Here is a 20,541-nt window from a genome sequence, read left to right on the forward strand (position 1 = left end):
AGGTGCAGTGAGACTGAGGGAACATTCTATCACATGTGGTGGATAAAAAGGTAAAAGAGTATTGGGAAATAGTTTACAATAATTGGAAAAAAGGTTTAAAAGTACTTTTCCGGGGGGGGGGGGATCAGAGTCCTTTTTGTTGGGGATAATTCAGTTGGAAATTCCCAGGAATCAAAAAAGCTTATTTATGTATGTCACTTCTGTAGCCCGTGTTTTGTTAGCCCAAAAATGGAAAACAAGCAAGGTCCTAATAATAATAATAATAATAATTTATTATTATTTATACCCCGCCCATCTGGCTGGGTTTCCCCAGCCACTCTGGGCGGCTTCCAACCGAATATTAAAAACAATACAGCATCAGACATTAAAAATTTCCCTAAACTAAAGAAGAATGGCAACTTAAACTGATGGAATATGCGCAGCTTGCAGACTTAACATAGAGAATAAGAGAACAAGTGGAACATACGTTTAAAGAAGATTGGAAAATGTTTACTGAATATAAAGGAGGACATTGTACCTATTTATCTACTTGCACTGGCATGGTTTCGAACTGCTATGTTGACAGGAGCTGGGGCAGAGCAACAGGAGCTCACCCCATCCCGGGGATTTGAACTGCTGACCTTCTGATCTACTGGCAAGCTCAAGAGGCTCAGTGGTTTAGACCACAGTGCCACCTGTGTACCTGGGTAGGCCTGTCTAAACAAAGATGCTTTTCACAGGTGCTGAAAAGAGAACAGCGAAGGCTCCTGCCTGGTATTAATAGGCAGGAAGTTCCAAAGTGTAGATGCTGCCACACAAGAAGATAAAGTCCTTACAAATGTGAAACAGGCATTATGTGGCACTCAAAACAGTCGAGTGGGCAATCATGTAGGTAAACGAGTTCATTGAAAGTGGACAGTTAGTTGATTTTGCCTAATCTCATTCGTTCAAGGTTGTGGGGTGTTTTTGTTGTTGAAGCCTCGCATTCAAACTGCTGAGGCCATTGCTCAAAGCAGAACAGATCTGTACATGGAATAGCCTTGAACGCAGAGAGAGGCTCATCACACAGTTGACAAGTTCAAATATTTGCTGTAAATGTGAAGAAAAAGAAGGCACCTTTTACCATATGTGGTGGAAGTGTACGGTTGTAAAAGAATTCTGGGAAATGATATATAATGAACTGAAAAAAAATGTTTTATTTTAAACCAGAAGCTTTTTCATTACAGTCATACCTCGGGTTACAGACACTTCAGGCTGTGCGTTTTCAGGTTACGGACGTGCTGAAACCCGGAAGTACTGGAACTGGTTACTTCCGGGTTTCGGCGCTCACGCATGCGCAGAAACACTAAATTGTACTTTGCGCATGGGCAGAAGGGCCAAATTGCAACCCGCATGTGTGCAGATGGGGCACTGCGGGTTGCAGACGCTGCGGGTTGTGAACGTGCCTCCCGCACAGATCACGTTCGCAACCTGAGCATCCACTGTATTGTAAAATCAAATAAAAAAGGAAAGGTAAAGGTACCCCTGACCATCACGTGAACTCACCACATGAAACTCACCACATGGAGAAACTCACCACATGGAGGCGCTGTTGCTTTCAATTCAACGTTTATTGATATACACAATTTTGTGAGGAGCCCCGTGGAGCCAAAACCTAAGGCAGAAGAAAAACCTCTGGAGTGGGGTGGCCTCATCATACCAGCTGAGTGAGGAATATAAAACACAGTGCCTATTTATTTATTTTTGCCAACCTTCAGCAGGGTGGCTGCAGGGCAGGACAAGTGCATAGAAGCTCACACATACCCTTTCAGGCAGGTTTCCGGAAGCAGAGGCAAGGCGCTTTGTTAACAGGAAGAGAAGGCAGCTCGTGAGACTCTGAACTTTGGCATCACAAGGCATTGAAAGAGGGAAGGCAAACCTGGGGCTCTCCTAGTTCCACAGGACTACAATTCCCATTGCTACCAAACCAAACTGGCCTCGATTGCTGGGGGAGATAAGAGTGGGGAGTCCAGCAACATTCAAAGTGTCAGGTTTCCCCCCATCCTGTACTGGCAGGATAAAATATCACTCTTCTTCTGAGGCTGGGGTGGGGGGGATGGCAAAAAACAGGCTACTGACTGGGGTAGAGGGACTTTTGCAGCTATTGTTAAAGTTGCAAAAACAAAGAGCACAGGACTGAGGCAGGGAGAAACTTTTGGAACAACATTGGGATATCAGCTTAGCTCAAGGCATGAGGGTTTGCAGCAAAAGCAGGGAGAGGATTGACAGATAAGAGTAGGAAGAAACATCATGGACAGAATAAATGTCACACACAGGAAAAACAATGACACAGAAAGAGATCTTCACTTGCAATCTCATGTGTCAACACAAATAGAAGTTATAAATACTGCAGCTGTTGTATAAGGGATTACTGTTATGACAGGAACGTGATTGAAATCAGTAAGATTTTGGAACACAGAAACAAAGTAAATTATCAAACCATCAATTCTAATTAAAGATTTTCTTGTTTTACAGAAGTATGTATAATGTCTCTCGTATTTTTTCCGTGTAACATTTTTACAAATCAGTTTCATTTGTTGAGACATTGGGGGGGAGGGGGGTGTTGGGTGGCGATGTTTCTATTTTGCTTAATGTATGTAGGGTTTGGTGTCAGCATTGCTCTTGCAGGTTCTCTGCTGTTCATTTGTGTTTCTTTGGTGGTGAGAGAGGTTGGGGGTGGCCTAGGGTGTGGCTGTTCATTTGTGGTTGGCTGTGGTGGTCTTCGTTTTCATGTGTGAGTGGGGTGGGTGGGTGTTTTGGATCAGGTTAGCCATATTGATTTGTATGCTGTTGGTGGATTATTGTCACTGTCTTGTTGGGCTGTGTATGTGATAAAGGGGAGCCATACCGGGGTAAAGGCGTCTTCTTCTGCTTGTCCCCGTGTCAGTTTCAGTTTATTGGTTAATTTTTCTAGTAGGGCTGTTTCCCATACTATTTGGTACCATTGGTCCATGCTTACTCCTGACTGGTCTCTCCAGTGTCTGGTTATGGTGTTTCTGGCTGCTGAAAGTAGGTGGGTTATGAGTGCTTTGTGGTGAAAATGGCCATTGTTGTCTTGGAATATGTTTAGTAGGGCCAGTTCTGGGGTGATGTCTAATTAATACTCAGTATTTTAAAACATTTTACATCCTCTGTGAAGTGGTTACTGCTATCCTATATTTTTTTAACACACAAGCCAGCATCATATTATTCTACATTGCTGGAAGACCCAGGGAAACACTTTTAACGTAAGAAAGCACTCTATTTTCTCTCTCGCTTAGGGAAATTCCAGAGAAATAGATCGCAGGAAGTGCAAAAGTCCTGTTGGGCATTGAGCGCCAGGTTTCATCCAGCCCTGAGGACAACCATGCAAAGTTCACTCTGGCCTCGCTGAGGGATGGCATGATGCGCAGGCTCCTAAGCAGCTCCAGGGCTCTCTGATTCCGCCACTACGGCTCCACAGTCACGCTGCTGTGCGTCACCCTTGCGCCGTACCAGCCCTTCCAGTAGACCGTGTCCTGACCGCCGTGTTCGAAGCGAACGAAGCAGACCCCGGGACCGTAGTCGGCAAAGGTGTGGGTGATCTTGGGTGCAGGAGGAAGAGAAAAGGGCAAGAGGGTTAGAGGGAAATATTTGACCCGCCCCCCCAAAAAAGTGAAGCATAGAATTGTAAGGCACCTGCTGCCAAAAGAAAACGGACATTATTTATGTCTGCTACAACAGCAGCAAGAATTCTAATAGCACAAAATTGGAAAACTGGAGAAATACCATCTAAAGAACAATGGCAAGAAAAACCGATGAGCTACGCAGAGTTAGCAAACTTAGCGGACAAATTGCGAGAAAAGGACAACAGGGGCTTTGAAAAAGAATGGGAGCCGTTTACAATATATTTGCAGAAACACCCAAAAAAACATGGACTCGTTGGCAGGATTTAAATAAACATTTACAATTTTTTTTACATAAAACAAGGAACATAACACTGTGATATTATAGTATTGTATATAAACAGCAGAATGTATCATTTGATGTAATAAACCAGAAATGGAAGCTGAGGGAAGTCAACGGGGGTGGGGGTGAAAAATTAATGTTTAGTATTGATTTTGGATATTTGTTTTGAAAATGGAAAATCAATAAAATGTGTTTTGTTTTGTTTTGAAGGGAAAAAAAGAATTGGAAGGCACCTAAGAGGACATCTGGCCCACTCAGGTCTGGAGAACCTTTGGCTCTCTGAAATGTTGCTGGACTACAACTCCCATCATGCCTGACCACTGGCCACGCTTGCAGGGGCTAATGGGAGTTGGTGTTCCATTACATCTGCAGGGCCCAAGGTTCCTCACTCCTGATCTACATCAGGGTTTCCCAAATTTGGGTCTCCAGCTGGTTTGGGACTACAATTCCCATCATCCCTGACCACTAGGTAGGGATGATGGGAGTGTAGTCCAAAAAGAGCTAGAAACCCAGGTTTGGGAAGCCCCGATCTAAATACACTGACAGGAACTCTGACAAGACAACCAACTGAAGCGGCTAAAAATCCATTCAGCAATATTGGCTAACAGTGGAAGCCTAGAATCAGAGTATTTGGGGATGGGGTACCAAGGAGGTCACATGATTTGCCTCCCTTCTCAAGGCAGGATCTGCATCAGGTGTGGGGAACCTTTGGGCCTCCAGATGTTGCTGGACTACAACTCCCATCACCCTTGGCCACTGACCACGCTTGCTGAGGCTGATGGGAGATGTAGTTCAAGGAAGCAAGAGGCGTCATCACAGCCAGGCAAAAGCACTCCAGGTGTGCTCCAGGTGAGAGATGTGGCTTGGAGAGGGGTCATGCCCTATCCTGGTGGCCTGGTTGTCGCGAATTCTCCGCAGCGCTTTAGCAGAAATGCTCAGAGTTCCCGGTTCTTCAATGCAGTATATTTATTGCGAGCTATATATCTAAGGGACGCAGGTGGCGCTGTGGGTTAAACCACAGAGCCTACGACTTGCCGATCAGAAGGTCGGCGGTTCAAATCCCCGCAACGGGGTGAGCTCCCGTTGCTCGGTCCCTGCTCCTGCCAACCTAGCAGTTCGAAAGCACGTCAAAGTGCAAGTAGATAAATAGGTACCGCTCCGGTGGGAAGGTAAATGGCGTTTCCGTGTGCTGCTCTGGTTCGCCAGAAGCGGCTTAGTCATGCTGGCCACATGACCCGGAAGCTGCACGCAGGCTCCCTTGGCCTATAGAGCGAGATGAGCACTGCAACCCCAGAGTCGTCTGCGACTGGACCTAATGGTCAGGGGTCCCTTTACCTTTACTATATATCTACAGGTTATAATACACGAGCCGTTAATACAGTCAAACAGTGCACCTTAAGGCAAATAGGAAGACCTCTAACTCTCTCTCTGACCACACTCCTCTACACCACACCACTTACTGCTGGACAGGTTTCCCTTTTAAACTGATGACAGCCAATCAACTGACACAGCACTTCCATAGAAAGTATTGCAGGCTGATTACATCAGCCAGTTGCATCAGCTAGCAAACTCTAGCCTGCAGACTTACTATCTCACACAGCATTCTGTGAATCCCAACAGTGGCAGAGATGCCTGAAGGGCCACTTTCAGGCCCCAGGCCTGAGATTTACAGACGTACACAATATATACGGGATCAGTTACTGATGTCCACAAGCCAAGCCGATGCTGGAAAAAGGCAAAGCGAACTGGGAATGCTTGCGACAGGAGACACCCATGGGCAGGTCCCTCCATCAGCACCTACCTCGGTCCATTCGCCTTCATTGCCTTGCGGGACGGCAATGGTGTCGCTCACAAACTCAGCCAGCACCTCCTCGGTTGAAGACAGGAGCTGCACTTTCAAGTTGTAGAGGCAGCCAGCATCACACCGGGCCGCATACCTGCAGGATGAGACCACAACACCTGTGACTGTATAACTTGAGCATGAGCCAGTCATGTGAAGCTGGCAGCGGAAGAGCCAAACACAGCTTGAGGCTGTCTATAACGCACTGGGCAATAGATATAGGACGTAATATAGATTTTGACTCCTTCTAAGTTAGCAAAAGGGGGACGCGGGTGGCGCTGTGGGTAAAAGCCTCAGCGCCTAGGGCTTGCCGATCGAAAGGTCGGCGGTTCGAATCCCCGCGGCGGGGTGCGCTCCCGCTGCTCGGTCCCAGCGCCTGCCAACCTAGCAGTTCGAAAGCACCCCCGGGTGCAAGTAGATAAATAGGGACCGCTTTCTAGCGGGAAGGTAAACAGCGTTCCGTGTGCTGCGCTGGCTCGCCAGATGCAGCTTGTCACGCTGGCCACGTGACCCGGAAGTGTCTCCGGACAGCGCTGGCCCCCGGCCTATAGATGTGAGATGGGCGCACAAACCCCAGAGTCTGTCAAGACTGGCCCGTTCGGGCAGGGGTACCTTTACCTTTACCTTTAAGTTAGCAAAAATGTATAAGACAAGTACAAATATCTGCTGGAGATCTAAAGAAAAAGAAGCTACCTTTTATCATATGTGGTGGACTTGTAAGGTAATAATTCTGGGAGATGATATATATAATGAAACGGGGGGGAAAGGCTTAAAATAACTTTTGTTAAGAAATCAGAAGCCTTTTTATTAGGAATTACAGGTATCAAAATACTCAAATTGTTCCATACATAAAGAAAATACTCTTTATGTATGGAACAATAGTTGCCCAGATGTTATTAGCCCAGAGTTGGAAAGAAGACAAAGTCCCTACCAGAGAAAAATGGCAAACTAAGCTGATGGAATAGGCTAAGATGGCAAAGCTGACTGGAAAACCCAGAAACCATGAGGAAAAAACTTTATAAATGAATGGGGGGAAATTATAATTTATTTGAGAGACCTCTGCAAGCAGATGAAAACATTAGCAGGATTTTAATTTCACTTGTAATGTAACAAATACTATGGATAATATGGATTGATAAAAAATATATAAATTATGGAATAATATGCAGTTGTAAATGTTGACGTTAAGACCCATGGAGGGGATGGGGGGGGGAGTCTCGAGATCCTCTTTTAGTATCTACAGTGGTACCCCGCAAGACGAATGCCTCGCAAGACGGAAAACCCGCAAGACGAAAGGGTTTTCTGTTTTGGAGGCGCTTCGCAAGACGAATTTCCCTATGGGCTTGCATCGCAAGACGAAAGCCCATAGGGAAATGCTGGCGGTCGGGAGCAAAGACTTTCGCCCACAGCCGGCCTTCAGAAGAGGACCTCTTCTGAAGGCCGGCGGGGGGCAAAAGTCTTTGCTCCCCCCCGCCTGCCTTCCCCCCCCCCCCGCCTGCCCCGGGCGATCTTAAAATGCTGGCGGGCGGGAGCGAAGTGTTCGCTGCCGACCCCCAGCATTTTAAAATCTCCAAGGGACAGCAGAGAAGTCTCTGTCCCGGGGAGATTTTAAAATGCTGGGGGTCGGGCGCGAAGCGTTAGCTGCCGACCCCCAGCATTTTAAAATCTCCCCGTATCCCGGGGAGGTTTTAAAATGCTGGGGGTCGGGAGCGAAGCTGTTCCGAAGGGGGGGCGGGGACACCTGCCCCAGCCGCCCCACTTCGGAAAGCTGTTCCGAAGTGGGGAGGGGGGGCGGGGACACCTGCCCCAGCCGCCCCACTTCGGAAAGCTGTTCCGAAGTGGGGAGGGGGGGCGGGGACACCTGCCCCAGCCGCCCCACTTCGGAAAGCTGTTCCGAAGTGGGGAGGGGGGGCGGGGACACCTGCCCCAGCCGCCCCACTTCGGAAAGCTGTTCCGAAGTGGGGAGGGGGGCGGGGACACCTGCCCCAGCCGCCCCACTTCGGAAAGCTGTTCCGAAGTGGGGAGGGGGGCGGGGACACCTTCTGAAGGCGGGCAGGGGGCAAAAGTCTTTGTCCCCCCTGCCTGCCTTCCCAGGGGCTTTTAAATCGCCCCGGACAGCGGAGAAGTCCTCCGCTGTCCGGGGCGATTTTAAAATGCCGCCCGCCAGCATTTTAAGATCGCCCCGGACAACGGAGAAGTCCTCCGCTGTCCCAGGGTTTTTTAAAATGCTGGGGGTGGGAAGAAAAGCCCTTGTCCCCCCCCCCAGCCTTCAGAAGAGGTCCGGGGACAGACTGTCCCCGGACCTGGTCTGAAGGCGGTTTCCCTAGGAACACATTAATTGATTTTCAATGCATTCCTATGGGAAACCGTGCATCGCAAGACGAAAAAACCGCAAGACGAAGAGACTTGCGGAACGAATTAATTTCGTCTTGCGAGGCACCACTGTACAACATTCCCGATGGGCAGTGATGGAGGCAGGATTCAATTCTACAGTGGCCGTGTTTGCCAATTTCCCTGCCGGATTCCGACAGGTTCCACAGTCTCTCCACCCCACCCCCCAAACTCTTACCAGTCTTTCACCACAATTTTAGGCTGGGTGGTGTCCATAAGCTCCTCCCAGTATCCTTCAGCGCGGAGATCAATGACTTGCGACTTACAGCACCACCTGTGACGTTTAAAAAAGGTTAACACGTGAGAAGGTTAACACGTGTATAATACTGCATACCCTCCAATATGTCTCTGATGAAAATAGGGACATCCTATTCAATAATAATGCAGTGGTACCTCTAGTTAAGAACTTAATTCATTCTGGAGGTCCATTCCTAACCTGAAACTGTTCTTAACCTGAGGTACCACTTTAGCTAATGGGGCCTCCCGCTGCTGTTGCGACGCCGCTGCACGATTTCTGTTCTCATCCTGAAGCAAAGTTCTTAACCCAAGGTACTATTTCTGGGTTAGTGGAGTCTATAACCTAAAGCATCTGTAACCTGAAGAGTCTGTAACCTGAGGTACCACTGTAATAAGAGTTTTACTATTTACACCCCACCCACACGGCTGGGTTGCCACTCTGGGTGGCTTCCAACATATATAAAAACATAATAAAACATCCTCCCTCTCAGGCCACTCGCTGCTAGTAGCATTCTCGGTGCAATTCCTCTTCCTCATTTGACAGCAACTGCATACCATCCAACTTTTCTCTGATAGAAATAGGGACATCCTATTCCATCATAATAATTTTACTATCAGTACCCCATCCATCTGACTGGGTTTCCCCAGCCTCTCTGGGCAGCTTCCAACTTATATAAAAACATAATAAAACATTAAACACTTCAGATGGCTTGGGGTCGGATAACTCCCTACCCTCCAACATTTCTCCGATGAAAATAGGGACATCCTAAGGAAAAGGATGTCCAAACTGTGGGAGGCAGTGAAACTGCAGGAGGCAGTGGAAGACAGAAGTGCTTGGTGTGCTCTGGTCCATGGGGTCACGAAGAGTTGGACACGACTAAATGACTAAACAACAACAAGGAAAAGCGTGTGGCACTGTGGATTAAACCACAGAGCCTAGGACTTGCCGATCAGAAGGTCGACAGTTCGAATCCCTGCGATGGGGTGAGCTGTTGCTTGGTCCCTGCTCCTGCCAACCTAGCAGTTCAAAAGCACATCAAGTGCAAGTAGATAAACAGGTTAGAATGTTTCCATTCACTGCTCTGGTTCACCAGAAGCAGCTTAGTCATGCTGGCCACATGACCCCAAAGGTGTACGCCGGCTCCCTCGACCAATAAAGCAAGATGAGCACTGCAACTCCAGAGTTGGTCACAACTGGACCTAATGGTCAGGGGTCCCTTTACCTTTTTAAGGAAAAGCGGGGCATTCTGGGATCAAATCAGAAATTGGGATGGCTTCTGTAAATCTGGGACTGATCCTGGAAAATAGGGATACTTGGAGGGTATGAAACTGCCTCAAACTATTTGCTATCTGCACTCAATCAAATAGTGAATATGGGCTTGAATACAGCCCATAATATGGGGAGGAGTTCATCCTTCCCTCTATTTCTGATGCTCAGGTTACCAGCGCCATTTCTATTTTAGCCAAAAATGGTACCACCCACAGATTTTTTTTATGCAGGTCATTTAGAGGAGTCTCTTTGATTAAGTAGTTTGTCCATCTTTTAACTCTCTCTCTATACATTAAAATGTAAGGTTGTCATCACACAGCGCCCATTGGAGGATCTGTGCTGCGGTGCCATCCACAGGTCATGAGTGCCGGTTCACATGAGGCCCAAACAGCACCACCCGTCCACAAGAATGATGTTACAGAACCATAAAAAGGTATTCGGTTGGAGGAGTATCCAAAGGGACCTGCTGAAAACAGCCCAACGAGAACTGAGCATGCTCAGAAGCCAGAAGGGGGAGGGCAAAGGAACTGAATGGAGTGACTGGAACCCTGAGTTGCAGCACTTCACGCTACAACACTTAGGTTGCATGCACATTACTTCCCCCTCCCCCAAACAATCCAGGGAACTGTAAGGTAAAGATAAAAGGTAAGTGACCCCTGGATGGTTAGGTTGGCCCTGTATACCTGAAGGAGCGTCTCCACTCCCACCGTTCAGACCGGACACTGAAATCCAGCAATGAGGCCCTTCTGGCGGTTCCCTCATTGCGAGAAGTGAGGTTACAGGGAACCAGGCAGAGGGCCTTCTCGGTAGTGGCGCCTGCCTTGTGGAATGCCCTCCCTTCAGATGTCAACAAAATAAACAAATATCTGACTTTTAGAAGACATCTGAAGGCAGCCCTGTTTAGGAAATTTTATATGTTTGATGTTCTATTGTGCTTTTAATTCTGTTGGGAGCTGCCTAGAGTGGCTGGGGAAACCCAGCTAGATGGACAGGGTATAAATAAATTAAGAAGAAGTAGAAGAAGAAGAAGAGGATTAAGTCCAGTCAAAGGCGACTATGGGGTTGCAATGCTCATCTCGCTTTCAGACCAAGGGAGCAGCTGTTTGTCCACAGACAGCTTTCTGGGTCCTTTGGCCGGCATGACTAAACTGCTTCTGGTGCAACGGGACACCGTGATGGAAACCAGAGTGCACGGAAACACCGTTTACCTTCCCATCACAGTGGTACCTATTTATCTACTTGCACTGGTGTGCTTTTGAATTGCTAGGTTGGCAGGAGCTGGGATGGAGCAACGGGAGCTCACCCCGTCGCGGGAATTGAAACCGCCATCCTTCCAATTGGCAAACCCAAGAGGCTCAGTGGTTTAGACCACAGAGCCACCCACGTCCCTGTTAAAAGTGGCATATTGCAGATGGATAAGAAAACCCAAGAAGAGCCGCAGAGGTCCCTAGGGTCGTACATCCTGACCCCAGAGGCCACCAAGCAGCCCATAAGCAGGGGGTGACTGACACTAACCCTCTCCATTGTTGCTCCCATTCAGAGGTATAAAAAGAACTCCAAATTTCAGATGTTCCACAGAGGCATCTTGGCTCAAACCAGGCCACCTTACAGGGCTTTTGACTTACTCAAATGATGAGACAAAGTATTTATGGACGTCCTCGCTGGGGAATTCTTGCCCAAAATTTCCAGGCAGGTCCTCAATTGCCCAGCCGTCACCTCCATTTTCCACATCCTGCCAATGTTCAAGACCCTCTGTGGGATGGCAGAATGACAACAGCAACATTAAAAATATATATTTATACTTTTCAGGTTCATACATTTCACAAATTTTATACATTTCATTAATTTTACAATTTCGACATTTCAAAACTTGACTTTCTTCTCCCTCTTTCTGCGGTTCCTTAAATACACATGCATACACACACACATGCATGTACACAGAATACTGTTCTTCCTGGAGGGAAATCTATCAATTTGGTGTTTCCTCAGTTTCTCATTTTCAGTCTTATCGTTCATTTCTCCAAAGCTACACATCACTTTGCAAGAAAGGAGAAGAAAACTAGTCCTTATGAAAGCTCAATGGCATGTTAGTGTGAGTTTTTGCCTAACACACCCATTTTTGTACGCAACTGTGCCTAATCAGATATTGTTGGACTACAACTCCCATCATCCCTGACCATTGAACATGCTGCCCGGGGCTGATTTTGTTTATCTATTTTAACAAAATTGATATAGCGCTTGATTTCTGGTGATTTACAAGAATACAAATAAAGCATTAAAATTATCAGTTTTAAAGTTTTAAAGCTGCTTTAAAAATAATAATCCAAAGGCGGTAAAAGTCAGTGGGAGCTAAGCGATAAAACACACACACAACTTCTACATGTCTGAACAGGCTTGGCTAAAGAAAAAAATGTTTTAAGAGAGCAAATGTACCTGCCTGATTTCAAGAGCCAGGGGGTTCCGAAGGGTAGATGCTGCCACACTATAGGATCGATTGCTTACCAGTGCAGAATGGGTATTCTGTGGCACTTGCAAGAGTGCCAATTCTACAGATGGAAATGGGCATATATCTGGTAAGGTGATCTCACAAGTAATTGATCCCAAGCTGGCTGTTGAGAGCTTTCTATACCAGTAGCAACTTCTTGAACTTGGCCTGGTAACAAATTGGCAACCAGGGCACAGCTCTGATGTGTTTTTTATGATGATGATGATGAGTTTTTTATGATGATGAGTTTTTATGCTGACAGGGCTTGCCAGTAGCCCTGCCACAGCACTAACTGCAGGATTAAGTGCAAGGAAAGCCCCACAAAGAGCACGTTGTAGTAATCTAGTCTTGATGTCACCAATGCCTGATGGGAGTCATACTTCAGTAATATCCGGAGGGCCAGAATGGCAAGCTAAGCTTGATGGACTGTGCCGAAATGGCAAAGCTGAATGGAAAGCTCAGGAACCAAATGGACAAAAACTTTTTAAAATGAATGGGGGGGGGAATGTATACTTTATTTAAGAGACCACTGCAAGCAGATGAAAACATTCGCAGGATTTTAATTTCACTTGCAATGTAACAAATACCATGGATACTATGGATGAGTACAAAATATAGATTATGGAATAATATGCAGTTGTAAATGTCAACGTTAGGACCCATGGAGGGGATGGGGTGAAGAAGTCTCAAGATCCAGAGTAATCTCTATACAGCGGTACCTTGGTTTACGAACTTAATCCGTTCCAGAAGTCCATTCTTAAACCAAAACCATTCTTAAACTAAGGCACACTTTCCTTAATGAGGCCTCCCACCACTGGTGCCCTTCCGCTGTTTGGCTTCCATTCGTAGACCAAGGTAAGGTTCGCTAACCGGAACACTACTTCCGGTTTTGTGGAGTTCGTATACCAAATAGTTCGTAAACAGGGCTGTTCTTTAACCGAGGTACCACTGTATACGCATTTGGATTGTTATAAATTTATATTTGTAAAATCAAATAAAAATTGTTGGTTTTTTTTAAAAAAATTACCGTATTTTTCGCTCCATAAGACGCACTTTTTTCCTCCTAAAAAGTAAGGGGGAAATTGTATGTGTGTGTCTTATGGAGCGAATGCAGGCTGCACAGCTATCACTGAAGCCAGCACAGCAAGAGAGAGAGCTGTGCAGCGTTTCTGGGTCGCTGGCTTCCCAGCGAAGCAGGATGAGAGACAGAAGGGGCTCCTTAAGGGTTTGCTCTGGCTTTTTAGGGAGGTGGGGGAAGGGACGGAGGGCAGCCCATCAGTCCCTTCTCCCACCTCCCGGAAAAGCCAGCAAGAGCCACTCTATCTTTAAAGAGCCACGCCAAACGAGCATGTCTGTTGCTCTTGCTGGCTTTTCTTGTTTTCCTCCTCTAAAAATAAGGTGCGTCTTATGGTCAGGTGCGTCTTGTGGAGCGAAAAATACAGTATTATCCGGAGGGCCACAAATTAGCCACACACACTCACAATGTATTATTTTTATTCTCATCCTGTAGATTTACCAGCTCCCCACCCCTTGGGGTGCCTTGAACGGGTCAGACAGAAATTCAACAGGCGCAGGCTTTTCCAGCCTAAAAGCACAGCAATGGGCAAAAAGTTTCACTTGCCAGATCGCAAGCACCCTGGTGTGAGGGTGCCAAAAGCCACACACGGTGGGTGTGTGGAGAGGGCCACCCTACTGCCAACTCCTATTATTTTTCCAGAACGTTCTCTAGCCACTTGCCTTCGCCGTCCGGGTTCTTGATTAAATTCCGCTTCCTCTTATTCAGGAAGTAGAGCGTCTGCCAGCTGTCGGCGCTTTCCTCTTCTGCATCTTCCTCGGCGAAACCCTCCTGCTGGCATTTCAACAACCAGAGGGCAGCTCCATCAATCAGGTTTTTCCACTGGGAGCAGACGAGGCGACACACTAAGACCAGTTCGACCTCAGGGAGGGATGCGAAGATCCGGACCAGAAGAGGCTCTGGGAGGGTCTCCATCCTGGAGGAGAGAGCTTGCTAAAAGTAAGGCTACCAGACGTTCCCGTTTCCCGGCGACAGTCCCCAGATTTGCAAATAAGTCCCCGGACAAATTCCATCCCCGGAATGTCCCCGGATTTCATCTAATATCCCCGGGAAATGCAGCAGCGGCAGTCTCAGCAGCCCAGAGCAGTTGGCTCAGGTTGGCTTCAGGAGCTGCTCAGAAGTCCCCATATGATGGTGGTGCAGAGGCTCTAAGATGCAGCTTCCGGGCTGCCTCCACCTTCGCTGACCCCAGCAACCAAGCTGTGAAGGGAGGCTTCATGCTGCCTATTGGGGCAGCCTCCCAACTCCTACTTGTGTGCAAGCAGGATGGGACGGGAATCTCTCAGATGTGAAGGGAGGCTTCATGCTGCCTATCAGAGCAGGGATCTCTCAGTTAGGCAATGGGAAGCCTCCCTTCCCAGCTGAGGGATCCCTGCCCCCTCCTGCTTGCACGCAAGTAGGAGTTGGGATGGGGCTGCTCCGCTCCAAAAGGCAGCGTGAAGCCTTACTTCCCAGCTGAGGGATCCCCACCTCGCCGTCGCTGCTGCTCTGGGCCCTCCTTCTCCACCTTCCATTCCTGACCCACCACACACCGCTTCCCCACCTCCACCATCACCGAAGAACCAACAACTCAGGAGCGGCCCAGGCTCATGGAGAAAGGAGATAGAAGCCTTGGAGGAAGAGGAAACATGGTGGTTGAGGTCAAGACGGTGGCCGCCCCTCTGGCACTGCCATCGCTGTAGCATCAACATCCCAAAGGTGTAGTATTTATTTATTTATTTATTTATTTAAAGTGTCCCTGGATTCATTGAAAAAAATCTGGTAACCTTATGCTAAAATGTACTCGGGTTGTCGCCCTACTCAGAGTAGGTCCTTTCAAGGCATGCCTGACTTAGACCCATTCATTTCAATGGGCTGTTTTCCAATGTTAGTCTTACTTGGAACAGAGCCATTATGTTAATGAACATGCCTAACTTTAAAAAAATATTCTAAAGTACCAGTACTTAAAAGTACACACACACACACACACACATATAGGGGAATATGCGCAGCTTGAGGACCTATCATATAGAATAAGAGAACAAGAACAACATACATTTAAAGAAGATTGGAAAAGGTTTATTGAATATATGGGGGGAGGGAATTGTGTACACTTGAAAACGATGGCAGCATTAAGATAGATTCAACTGTTGAATTTATCTTAATTTCAAGATTTATTTGAAAAGTAGTTGTAATCTAAGATCTAAGCACGACAGTTGCCTTTGAATGATTTCTGTAAATAATGTATATGGAAGAAAATGATATCAAAATAGAAAAAAGAATTTTTACAAAATAATAATGATAAATTAAAGTAAGATGTTTATTATAAAGAAATATGGAGAGGATGGGAAGTCATAGGTTTGTGTAGAAAATGCATAATTGAATTTGTATGCATTTTTTGTGAACATAGACATTCTTATTGGACTGATTGAAATGAAAAAAATTATGTGTTGTATATATGTGGAAAATGAACAATAAAGCATTTAAAACATTTTAAAAAATAAATAAATTCAACAGTGTAAATAAGTTTTGATGGATGGAATAATGGAATGCAGTCGTACCTTGGATCCCAAACGCCTTGGTACTCAGACGTTTGGGCTCCCAAATGCCGTAAACCCAGAAATGAGTGTTCAGGTTTGCGAATGTTCTTTGGAAGCTGAACGTCCGACGGGGCTTCTGCAGCTTCTGATTGGCTGCAGGAGCTTCCTGCAGCCAATCAGAAGCCGCGCTTTGGTACCTGAATGTTTTATAAGTTGAATGGAGTTCTGGAACAGATTCCATTTTACTTCCAAGGTAGAACTGTCCTGAATGGTTTAGTTGATGTAAAATATGCAGGGATATAAGTTATGCAAATTGAACCATGGAAAGAGAGGAAGGGAAGTCATTGATATTTTAAGGTTGCTTAAGTGAATATTCTAAAATGTAAAACAGAAAATTTAATTAAAAAATACAGAAAAATTATATATTTAAAAATACCACCAAATTTAAAACATTCTGACACAGCTAACACCTCGACAGTGGTGCTTTGTTTATGCTAGTTCAGAGTGGCTGGCCTCAGACTAGGAACGCCTGGGTTCAAACCCCCCTAGCCCTGCCAATTCAGCCATCAAACTCCTCAAGAGACCTTGGTTGGGGCCAGTTATTCAGCCAATTTACTTAACAGGGACATTTTAGGATTTAAAAAAGAATAAGAAATAAGCCCATATACCTTCTTTGGAGGGAGAAGGTTTGGCTATCACTAATATGTAACCAAGAGTCAATGCCTGAGCTTGTTCACTTCCTCCTCCCTCCCCCTCCCTTTTTCCTTTGATGATATTTCTTTTTCAGTCATAAAAGTGAGGGCAGTCTTTTTTTAAAAAAAACTGATAAGTAAGCAGCTGATCAGGAGCTTTTTAAACAGATCTGTAAGTACAGTAGTTGTTGGGAACTTTTTAAAAAATGAAGAGCAAAGGGGCGAGATCATGTAAAATAAATCAATAATTAGACTGCAACTGTAAGGATATGTTTTTGGACTCCATGACGAGACAGAATCGGGTAAACAGACTTAGCTTTGGGGTGTGAAAAAGAAACTTAGCAATTTTATAAGCCGCTGCTCGTTATCAAAAGAAAAAGCCTCCCTCTGCCTATCGGCCTACTCGTTCCAATGTAACAGAAGCCAAATATATTCAAAACCAACCAAATTAGCAAGCGGGTGTTTAATTAACACCCAGCCCCCTGGATGAGCAATTTGCAATCTCAAGGATTTAAAAATTAGCCTCTGTTGAAGGAAAAGGGAACCAGACATATTAATAATAATAATAAATTTTTATTTATATCCCACCCTCCCCAGCCAAGACCGGGCTCAGGGCGGCTGATGGTCAGCACCACCAAATCTATATAGCATGGGTAGGCAAACTAAGGCCCGGGGGCCGAATCCGGCCCAATCGCCTTCTAAATCTGGCCCACAGATGGTCCGGGAATCATCGTGTTTTTACATGAGTAGAATGTGTCCTTTTATTTAAAATGCATCACTGGGTTATTTGTGGGGCACAGGAATTTGTTCTTTCCCCCAAAAAAAATATAGTCCGGCCCCCCACAAGGTCTGAGGGACAGTGGACCGGCCCCCTGCTGAAAAAGTTTGCTGAGCCCTGCTATATAGGGTTGGAGATAAGCTTGCATGTTGCAATCCAAAATGCATTTACAGTGGTACCTCGGGTTACATACGCTTCAGGTTACATACGCTTCAGGTTACAGCCTCCGCTAACCCAGAAATAGTGCTTCAGGTTAAGAACTTTGCTTCAGGATGAGAACAGAAATCATGCTCCGGCAGCGCGGCGGCAGCAGGAGGCCCCATTAGCTAAAGTGGTGCTTCAGGTTAAGAACAGTTTCAGGGTAAGAACGGACCTCCAGAACGAATTAAGTACTTAACCCGAGGTACCACTGTACTAGGGACCTAAGTCCATTTGAGCTTACAACCTAGTTTTATTAAAATTGGTGAGAAGAAGCCAGAGTTTGGCCGCCAATGATCTGATCAGATCCTGCAGGGATCTCCCAAGAATCTGGGTTTGCAGAAGGTCCCATGTTAAGTCCCCAGAAGTATCTCCAGGTGCAGCTGGGGAGAGACTTCTGCCAAAAACCCTGGACTGCTGCCAATCAGTGTAGACAGTACTAGAGGGACCCGTGGTCTGACTCAGCATAAGGCAGCTTCCTAGGACAAGGTCCTAAGAAATTGTCTCTGAGACACACTTTTCCCCCTCCCTCAGTCACGAAGCAAAGGGGGGGGGCTCCGTCCAGCCTCTTACAACCCCCTTCTTTGTACAGCCTTGCAAGGTTGGCCAGTTGTGCTTCTCCAATGACTCGGTAGTTACTGCTACCACCTCCACCGCTGTCCCTTTGAGTCGGTTCCCCACATTCAACCCACATTCAAGTTTTAATTCTGTTAATCAGGGGTCAGCAACCTTTTTCAGCAGGGGGCCAGTCCACTGTCCCTCAGACCTCGTGGGGGGCCGGACTATATTTTTTTGGGGGGGGAAATGAACGAATTCCTATGCCCCACAAATAACCCAGAGATGCATTTTAAATAAAAGGACACATTTGACTCATGTGAAAACATGCTGATTCCAGGACTGTCCGTGGGCCAAATTTAGAAGCCTATTGGGCCAGATCCAGCCCCCGGGCCTTAGTTTGCCTACCCATGCTGTTAATGTTAGTTTTTTCTATGTGTTTAGCCATTCTTGTTTCTATCTGTAAGCTGCCTTGAGTGCCATTAGGCGAAAAGGTGGAGTATTATTATTATTATTATTATTATTATTATTATTATTATTATTATTATTATTATTACCTTGATGAAAAGATGAAAGATCTCTGCCCCCAAACCTTGGGAAACGGCTGCCTATTTGGAGCAGATAATCCCGAACAAATGAACCATCAAAAGCAACGTCCGTTTATCCAATGAGCCATCAAATGCAACGTCAACTCAATACACTCATCCATAAACCAGGAGCATTTGATCCGGGCTCCGTTGACTCGTCTATCAATGATTTATTTATGTTTCTAGAAACGAACTTGCCTATTCTAATTTTTTAATGGGATAAAGTTGGGAGAGGAAGGGCATTTTTGCAAGGGCTCACGTACCTTCAAGACGTCCGGACTTTCAAGACTGGGGAGGTAAGGAGTCTGCAGGCGGGCGAAAAGGTGGATTTTGCAGGAGGGGGGTGGGAAAGAGAGGAGTTGCTGCTTTCCGTCTCCTAGCGCAGCATCGCAGTGGTCCCTTTCCTTTCCGTGACACAGCAAGTCTCTGATGTCCCAGCCTCGTCAGCAAGGTTAGAGAAGAGGAGGAGGAGGAGAGATTTTTTTCTGGGGCGTCAGACTCCGCCTCTTGAGCGGGACTGGTCTGATCTTGTCTGTCGCAGGCAAGTAACTTCAGATCTTGGCTCTTGTTCCCTGTGGCAGAGAGAGAGAGAGAGAGAGAGAGAGAGAGAGAGAGTTTGCAGACGAACCAACGCAAGCATCAAACCAGGAAAACGTGCCCTGCAAGACCGAAGTTCGCTTTCTCTAGGAGAATGTTTGCAGTTAACTTCCAAACCAGGAAAACGTGCCCTGCGAGGAAAACCTTTTCATTGACACTTCCAAGAGCAGTCCCGCGGAAGATGGAGCAAACTCGTTTGGGTGGGGCCAAAACCAACGGATTCAAACTACAGTGGTACCTCGGGTTACAGACGCTTCAGGTTACAGACTCCGCTAACTCAGAAATAGTACCTCGGGTTAAGAACTTTGCTTCAGGATGAGAACAGAAATGGTGCGGCAGCGGCACAGTGGCAGCAGGAGGCCCCATTAGCTAAAGCGGTGCTTCAGGTTAAGAACAGTTTCAGGTTAAGAATGGACCTCCAGAATGAATTAAGTTCTTAACCCGAGGTACCATTGTACAAAAAAGGAGATTCTGACTCAACCTTAGGGAGAACTATCTGAAGGTCAGAGCTGAACCGACTCACTCAGAAGAGGGTGATGTTAAAAGAATTCTAAGGTCTCAAGTAGTTATCACAACAAAAGAGTGGCCAGGATGCCCAGGTAATAATAATAATAATAATAATAATAATAATAATAATAATAATAATAATAATAATAAATTTTATTTATATCCCGCCCTCCCCAGCCGAAGCCGGGCTCAGGGCGGCTAACAACAATAAAACAATACAAAAGTACAACATAAACAACATTCTAAAATCATTCATTATAAAAATTAATTAATTCAAGCCACTAACAACCATTGGGCCAGAGCTCTGCGAAGATTGCCGAGGGAGGGAGTCAGGCTGTGCCCTGGCCAAAGGCCTGGTGGAACAGCTCTGTCTTGCAGGCCCTGCGGAAGGATGTCAAGTCCCGCAGGGCCCTAGTCTCTTGTGACAGAGTGTTCCACCAGATCGGAGCCACAGCCGAAAAAGCCCTGGCTCTAGTTGAGGCCAGCCTAACTTCTCTGTGGCCTGGGACCTTCAAGATGTTTTTATTTGAAGACCGTAGGTTTCTCTGTGGGGCATACCAGGAGAGGCGGTCCCGTAGGTACGAGGGTCCTAGGCCATATAGGGCTTTAAAGGTTAAAACCAGCACCTTAAACCTGATCCTGTACTCCACCGGGAGCCAGTGCAGCTGGTATAGCACCGGGTGAATGTGATCTCGCAGCGAAGACCTCGTAAGGAGTCTCGCTGCAGCATTCTGCACCCGCTGGAGTTTCTAGGTCAATCTCAAGGGCAGCCCCACGTAGAGCGAGTTACAATAATCCAGTCTGGAGGTGACCGTCGCGTGGATCACAGTGGCTAGGTCAGGGCGAGAGAGGTAAGGAGCCAACT

At 46.5% G+C, this 20,541-nt stretch overlaps 1 protein-coding gene across 2 annotated transcripts; it reads right to left on the bottom strand.

The window, feature by feature from the left end:
* Positions 1-1,570: 1,570 nt before the first annotated feature.
* FBXO2 (F-box protein 2) lies at positions 1,571-19,418 on the bottom strand. 2 transcript variants are annotated; one of them, XM_082230582.1, is made up of 6 exons: positions 18,836-19,418; positions 13,906-14,176; positions 11,309-11,435; positions 8,355-8,450; positions 5,747-5,882; positions 1,571-3,581 (listed from the first exon to the last, which is right to left on the bottom strand). In XM_082230582.1, exons 2-6 carry the CDS (start codon positions 14,156-14,158, stop codon positions 3,447-3,449), a joined length of 747 nt encoding a protein of 248 aa, XP_082086708.1. In that variant the 5' UTR covers positions 14,159-14,176; positions 18,836-19,418; the 3' UTR covers positions 1,571-3,446. The 2 variants fall into 2 exon arrangements, with proteins under 2 accessions (XP_082086708.1, XP_082086707.1); XM_082230581.1 differs by having other exon boundaries at positions 13,906-14,159; positions 18,836-19,416.
* Positions 19,419-20,541: the final 1,123 nt, after the last annotated feature.

The sequence above is a fragment of the Podarcis vaucheri genome, assembly GCF_965113315.1.
Source record: "Podarcis vaucheri genome assembly, chromosome: 7".
In the NCBI taxonomy this organism is placed as follows: domain Eukaryota; kingdom Metazoa; phylum Chordata; class Lepidosauria; order Squamata; family Lacertidae; genus Podarcis; species Podarcis vaucheri.

What these genes read in the sequence shown, in the direction of transcription:
- FBXO2 (XM_082230582.1), bottom strand. Translation starts at nt 14,158, where the DNA reads ATGGAGACCCTCCCAGAGCCTCTTCTGGTCCGGATCTTCGCATCCCTC. An exon ending in TACTTTGTCTCATCATTTGA is followed by an intron (nt 8,451 to 11,308) that starts GTAAGTCAAAAG and finishes TAAACGTCACAG; the next exon opens with GTGGTGCTGTAAGTCGCAAG. An exon ending in AAAATTGTGGTGAAAGACTG is followed by an intron (nt 5,883 to 8,354) that starts GTAAGAGTTTGG and finishes CTCATCCTGCAG; the next exon opens with GTATGCGGCCCGGTGTGATG.